Raw genomic sequence first — 7,211 nt, 5'->3', positions numbered from 1 at the left:
TTTCATGTGATTATGTGCTATAATGTTATTGTGACTCTTTCAAGTAATTAATGTAACTCAATTTGTGTGTAAAATTTACCAAGTGCAATGTACAACTTTTTATGAATAAAGTTTCTTATATGATTTAATAAGTGTTAGGTCAAGAATTTATTCTCCTTCCAATTATGATGTTGGATTCGCCCCGTCAATTAACTCGTAGCTAAAATTCCCCATTTTTAAAGCATTGACTTCAGCGGCAGTTTTTATCACATTATATAGATCTGTAACTTCTCCTGCTGTGGGTTTGTCTGTTCTTTAGCATAATCCCACTGCCAGTTTGCTACTATTTTGAAATTAAATATTGCACCCTGCAAATTCTTATCTTTGCATGATAAATGATCCCTGGTGTATGGTTGCACTCAAGTCTTGATTAATATTTGGATTCAAGCAATCTGCTCTTGTTTTCTGTTCTTTATGAAAGGTTGATGCTGTTCTGGCAGATCGAATACCCCTTTAGTTATGTGTTCTCGCCACCTACTCTCGCTGAACCCAATTATGTGGAGTTTCAACTTCAGTGTGTGTACATAATTTGTCATGTTTATTTACGAAAATTCTGGCCTTGTGTGAAAGCAATTTTAACTCTTGACATTGTCCCTAAGGGGCTGAGATATTGTCCGTGCATCCTCCACACTCTCATTTCATTCAATGTTCCTTTCGTTTTGTGTTGACTTTTCGTTGGAGATGTAAAGGGTTTGTTCTGCCTCACTGAGTAGAGGCCTTCGTCTGCGTTTCATTCTGTCATTCTGCTATCTTGATCACCTGCATTCTCCTCACCTTTAGATTTGTACATTAGTTTTAATCTTCGTTTCTCATGAGGAACAGTACATAAATAAAATCACAGTAACGGCAAATGTGAAGCTTAAATCCTCCATTATCTTTGAAGGCTGCTTTCAAAACGGAATATACACCTATGTTCGACCACGGCAGAAGATTAACTATAAGCATGGAGCCACCATCTCAAACACTGTTAGGTCAAATTGAGATTACAAAGGCTTTCTTCAAAGCCAGTGGTAGAAATGGCGGGGAAGGGATTGAACAGCATGTTTGAACTGAGTGAGTTTAGTCTAATGGCACTAAGCAAGAGAGACATAGAGAATTTTAAATTATTAAGTAGGACATAAAATCGTGAAATTCCTAAATTCAGAAGTTTATTTTTTGTATATAAATTAACACTTTCATCGTTTATCCATATCGCCGGCCATGGGATCCTCCTCCGAATCCTCCACCTCCGAAGCCGCCACCACCGAAGCCTCCACCACCGAAGCCACCACCTCCAAAGCCGCCGCCGCTGCCATAGCGAGACCCACCGCCCAATGAACCTATTCCGCCTCCACCGAAGCTGCTACCACCGAAGGAACCTTTGGATCCTCCTCCGAAGCCGCCACCGCCGAAGCCACCACCACCAATGCCGCCACCTCCGAAGCCGCCGCCGCCGCCATAGCGAGACCCACCGCCGAGTGAACCTAATCCGCCTCCACCGATGCTGCCACCACCGAAGGAACCTTTGGATCCTCCTCCGAAGCCGCCACCGCCGAAGCCACCACCACCAATGCCGCCACCTCCGAAGCCGCCGCCGCCGCCGCCGCCATAGCGAGATCCACCGCCACCGTGGCCGCCACCACCGAAGCTGCCACCTCCTCCAAAGCCCTTGGATCCTCCGAATCCACCACCTCCGATGCCGCCTCCACCGATGCCACCTCCACCGGAACCATAGCGAGATCCACCGCCGCCTCCGAAGCCGCCACCACCGTGTCCAAAACCTCCTCTGCCGCCTCCAAATCCACCTCCGCCGCCTCCAAACCCACCACCGCCTCCATGTCCTCCGCCTGCTCTGGTGGATCCCACCAGCAGGGCAACGCTCACGGTGATCACCAGCACCTTCTGTGAAATGATAGAGAAATAATAATTTTATATTTAGACATAGAAGGAAAACTTTTCTTCTGTTTGTTTATAATGATTCAAAAATGGTAATATATCAAAGTTATGAGAGATACTACTATAAACGGAGAGAGACAGACCATGTTTGATGCAGGAAGGTGGTAGTCCAGGTCTGAGCTGCTGGTGGTGTGCCGTCGACTCTTTATATACTCTTGTCTTCCCGACCTTGCTGATGCGCTGCGTCACCCCTTTCCTGTTTCATGACCGCGCACCTCATGAATATTGAAAGATCCATATGCCCAACTCCCTTTCGTTTGTGAATGATAATGTACTATATATTTACATATAACTATCATTAGCCATATGTTATTACATATAAGTATCATTAGCCTTAAGTTATTACATTTAACTCTCATTAGCCCAAAGTTATTATATATTACTCTCATTAGCCGTAAATAATTATACATAACTATCATTTGCCTTAAATTATTACATATAACTATCATTAGCCTTAGGTTATTATACAACTATCATTAGCCTTAAGTTATTACATATAACTATCATTAGCCTTAAGTAATTACATATAACTGTCATTAGCCTTAAGTTATTATATATCTATCATTAGCCTAAAATTATTATATATATCTATCATTAGTGCTAGGTTATTACATATAACTATTATTAGCCCTGTAAATATTGCAAAATGTCCGTGTCCAATTAATCTGATTTGTGAATTGCCTATTACGTACCTCAAATAACTATACAAAATACTTGTTTTCATAAACACTCAAACATACACAACTCTCTCAGACATAAACATAACACAAGACTATTAAACCATAAGACAACGATCACAAAAATATTAACTTTTCCTCTTCAGCTGTGATTCCCAATACCCAATAAACTGTGAGTGCATGTGTCTATATTTCATTCACCTGGACATTTGGACCCTGGAACCGTTGACCACGGAGACAATAATTAGCCACTCGACCTAGTGAGCAACACCCAATCCTCTAAAAGGGAGGATTCTAGAGCCACCTTTCTGCTGCCCAGTTGAAATATTAAGCCTTCCCGGTTGGTGCCTCTTTATCATGTAAGTGTTAGGTGATTCACCTCCTAGTCATATAAATTGCATACCACCATTTGGTGGATAACAACAAATCATTCACTTGGCCACTTATTAAGTAACTTATATAACCTAGACGGGAATGACCTAACACCTATACGCCAAAGTAGCACCCCACGTGAAGGACTAGATTTCCAATTGGGCAGTAGATAGGTTCCTCTGGAATCCTTCCATTAAATAGATGTTAGTGGCTACTGTCTATGTGGTCTACTTTTTGAGGCTCTGAGCGTCGAAACGAATGAAATGTTATCCACGATATAGTGGTTACCAATTTATATATATATTGAAAAAATTATATCAATATATGTAATAAAATTTTTTATATAATATAAATTTATATGTAATATAATTATATATTTAATATAAATATATATATATATATATATATATATATATATATATATATATATATATATATATATATATATATATATATATATATAATATGAATTTATTAGTATTCATATATATTTATCTATGAAAATAAAAATGTAAATGTGCGTTTATTCAAAATCGCTAATCTCTGAATGTTCTTTACCGATTGATTTGAGATTTCGACACAAAATTCCATTTGCTTTCGAGCGTGTTTTTATACCTACTTGATTGATGTCACGTCTGTGACAAATAAAAGCATTCTTTTTGTGAAAAACAGCGCTATCTGTTGCATGCAAAAGCAACACACACAGTATACTATATGTTACGAATCCGTTTCAGTGTTTCTGATTGCATTGATAAATTGAATTTTCATAGATTTCTATTGATTTCCATTTTGATTTAATTATTTTGTGTGACATTGAATTGGAATTCAGCTGTGTTGTTTACCATACTATTCATTTCGTAAATTTATTTTATTTTTTTTCTCATTTTTTAACTGTTCTTATTTTTCAGTGATGGAAACATCAGATCATTTGATGTTCCAATTTTTCTTATAGAACATTAAATTATTTGTGAAAGCATCGGACGAGGGAGTGGGGAATTGTTGGGAGTACTAGGGAACTGGAATAGGGGACTGTAGGGAGGACGAGGGACTAGTGAGGGGGTAATGGTAGGAAGATAAGGGGACAAGGAAGTAGGGGATGGTGGGGAGGAGCACGGGATAGAGGGAGGAGGTAATGGTCGGGTAGGACAAGGGGACAGGGGAGTTGGGATTGGTATAAAGGACGAGGGGACAGGAGAGTTGGGGAATTGACAGGTATTTTGAGTTCAAATAAACTCAGACCTTTATTATGTTTGTGTAATGAGCTGTGTGCTGGAGTTATTTTTTTCAGGGTGTGCCCCAGAATCTGTTGATGTAGAGGGCTTTGAGTATGCTAATATCTCTATAATTTCATGATGTGATTATGTGCTATAATGTTATTGTGACTCTTTCAAGTAATTAATGTAACTCAATTTGTGTGTAAAATTTACCAAGTGCAATGTACAACTGTTTATGAACAAAGTTTCTTATATGATTTAGTAAGTGTTAGGTCAAGAATTTATTCTCCTTCCAATTATGATGTTGGATTCGCCCCGTCAATTAACTCGTGGCTAAAATTCCCCATTTTTAAAGCATTGACTTCAGCGGCAGTTTTTATCACATTATATAGATCTGTAACTTCTCCTGCTGTAGTTTTGTCTGCTCTTTAGCATAATCCCACTGCCAGTTTGCTACTATTTTGAAATTAAATATTGCACCCTGCAAATTCTTATCTTTGCATGATAAATGAATCCTGGTGTATGGTTGCACTCAAGTCTTGATTTATATTTAGATTCAAGCAATCTGCTCTTGCTTTCTGTTCTTTATGAAAGGTTGATGCTGTTCTGGAAGATCGAATACCCCTTTAGTTATGTGTTCTCGCCACCTACTCTCGCTGAACCCACTTATGTGGAGTTTCAACTTCAGTGTGTGTACATAATTTGTCATGTTTATTTACGAAGATTCTGGCCTTGTGTGAAAGCAATTTTAACTCTTGACATTGTCCCTAAGGGGCTGAGATATTGTCCGTGCATCCTCCACACTCTCATTTCATTCAATGTTCCTTTCGTTTTGTGTTGACTTTTCGTTGGAGATGTACAGGGTTTGTTCTGCCTCACTGAGTAGAGGCCTTCGTCTGCGTTTCATTCTGTCATTCTGCTATCTTGATCACCTGCATTCTCCTCTCCTTTAGATTTGTACATTAGTTTTAATCTTCGTTTCTCATGAGGAACAGTACATAAATAAAATCACAGTAACGGCAAATGTTAAGCTTAAATCCTCCATTATCTTTGAAGGCTGCTTTCAAAACGGAATATACACCTATGTTCGACCACGGCAGAAGATTAACTATAAGCATGGAGCCACCATCTCAAACACTGTTAGGTCAAATTGAGATTACAAAGGCTTTCTTCAAAGCCAGTGGTAGAAATGGCGGGGAAGGGATTGAACAGCATGTTTGAACTGAGTGAGTTTAGTCTAATGGCACTAAGCAAGAGAGACATAGAGAATTTTAAATTATTAAGTAGGACATAAAATCGTGAAATTCCTAAATTCAGAAGTTTATTTTTTGTTTATAAATTAACACTTTCATCGTTTATCCGTATCGCCGGCCGTGGGATCCTCCTCCAAATCCTCCACCTCCGAAGCCGCCACCACCGAAGCCTCCACCACCGAAGCCACCACCTCCAAAGCCGCCGCCGCCGCCATAGCGAGACCCCCCGCCCAATGAACCTAATCCGCCTCCACCGAAGCTGCTACCACCGAAGGAACCTTTGGATCCTCCTCCGAAGCCGCCACCGCCGAAGCCACCACCACCAATGCCGCCACCTCCGAAGCCGCCGCCGCCGCCATAGCGAGACCCACCGCCGAGTGAACCTAATCCGCCTCCACCGATGCTGCCACCACCGAAGGAACCTTTGGATCCTCCTCCGAAGCCGCCACCGCCGAAGCCACCACCACCAATGCCGCCACCTCCGAAGCCGCCGCCGCCGCCATAGCAAGATCCACCGCCACCGTGGCCGCCACCACCGAAGCTGCCACCTCCTCCAAAGCCCTTGGATCCTCCGAATCCACCACCTCCGATGCCGCCTCCACCGAAGCCAACTCCACCGGAACCATAGCGAGATCCACCGCCTCCTCCGAAGCCGCCTCCACCGTGTCCAAAACCTCCTCCGCCGCCTCCAAATCCACCTCCGCCGCCTCCAAACCCACCACCGCCTCCATGTCCTCCGCCTGCCCTGGAGGATCCCACCAGCAGGGCAACGCTCACGGTGATCACCAGCACCTTCTGTGAAATTAAAGAGAAATAATACTTTTATATTTAGACAGAGAAGCAAAACTTTTTTCTGTTTGTTTATAATGATTCAAAAATGGTAATATATAAAGTTATGAGAGATATCACAATGAACGGAGAGAGACAGACCATGTTTGATGCAGGAAGGTGGTAGTCCAGGTCTGAGCTGCTGGTGGTGTGCCGTGGACTCTTTATATACTCTTGTCTTCCCGACCTTGCTGATGCGCTGCGTCACTCCTTTCCTGTTTCATGACCGCGCACCTCATGAATATTTAATGGTCCTTACGCCCATCTCACCTTCGTTTGTGAATGATAATGTACTATATATTTACATGTAACTAACATTAGCCCTAAGTTAGTTCATAAAATTATCATTGCTCATACAAAAGGTCCTTGTTCAATTTATCTGATTTGTGAATATCCTGCAACATAGTTTAAATAACAATACGAAATATTCGTTTTCATAAATGCACAAACATATACAAGTCAGATAACACAAGACTATTAGACCAGAGGACAACGATCACAAAAATGAACACTCTTTTCTCACCTAACCTACCTATCCTCATGTAACCTATCCAGCCAAACCTATAATAAATAAGTGAGTATTTCGTGTAATTAAGATATCATTATCTACCTATCTACCTTTAAGGTTGATAGGATACCTCTCTTCCCAACTACACTCAGCCGTTCTTTGGGGTAAATAAGTATCAGCCAATGTAGATGCACAAGTGTGTATCTGCCACACAAGTGGCAGACAGTTGTAACAAGTTAAATTAGAAAGTTATGGAGGCTAAAATAGACAGTTGTTTGAAAGCATTATACGACAAAAAGTACTGGGAAGATAGAACACCGCGAGCGTAGCTCTCATCCTGTAACTACACTTAGGTACACACAGAAATCACAATAACGTGATGCAT

General features: G+C 41.2%; 2 protein-coding genes across 2 annotated transcripts; both read right to left on the bottom strand.

Moving 5' to 3' along the window:
- Positions 1-1,170: 1,170 nt before the first annotated feature.
- Positions 1,171-2,083, bottom strand: LOC123753892 (uncharacterized). The gene is made up of 2 exons (XM_045735844.2): positions 2,058-2,083; positions 1,171-1,920 (listed from the first exon to the last, which is right to left on the bottom strand). The coding sequence occupies exons 1-2, from the start codon at positions 2,058-2,060 to the stop codon at positions 1,222-1,224; spliced, it is 702 nt and encodes a 233-aa protein (XP_045591800.2). The 5' UTR covers positions 2,061-2,083; the 3' UTR covers positions 1,171-1,221.
- Positions 2,084-5,541: 3,458 nt separating this feature from the next.
- LOC123754065 (uncharacterized) lies at positions 5,542-6,453 on the bottom strand. The gene is made up of 2 exons (XM_045736216.2): positions 6,421-6,453; positions 5,542-6,285 (listed from the first exon to the last, which is right to left on the bottom strand). The coding sequence occupies exons 1-2, from the start codon at positions 6,421-6,423 to the stop codon at positions 5,593-5,595; spliced, it is 696 nt and encodes a 231-aa protein (XP_045592172.2). The 5' UTR covers positions 6,424-6,453; the 3' UTR covers positions 5,542-5,592.
- Between the last annotated feature and the right edge of the window lie 758 nt (positions 6,454-7,211).

Source organism: Procambarus clarkii, chromosome 6, assembly GCF_040958095.1.
Source record: "Procambarus clarkii isolate CNS0578487 chromosome 6, FALCON_Pclarkii_2.0, whole genome shotgun sequence".
Taxonomy (NCBI): domain Eukaryota; kingdom Metazoa; phylum Arthropoda; class Malacostraca; order Decapoda; family Cambaridae; genus Procambarus; species Procambarus clarkii.
Note: the sequence above shows the minus strand (reverse complement) of the source record. Positions and strands in the feature narration are given on the sequence as shown.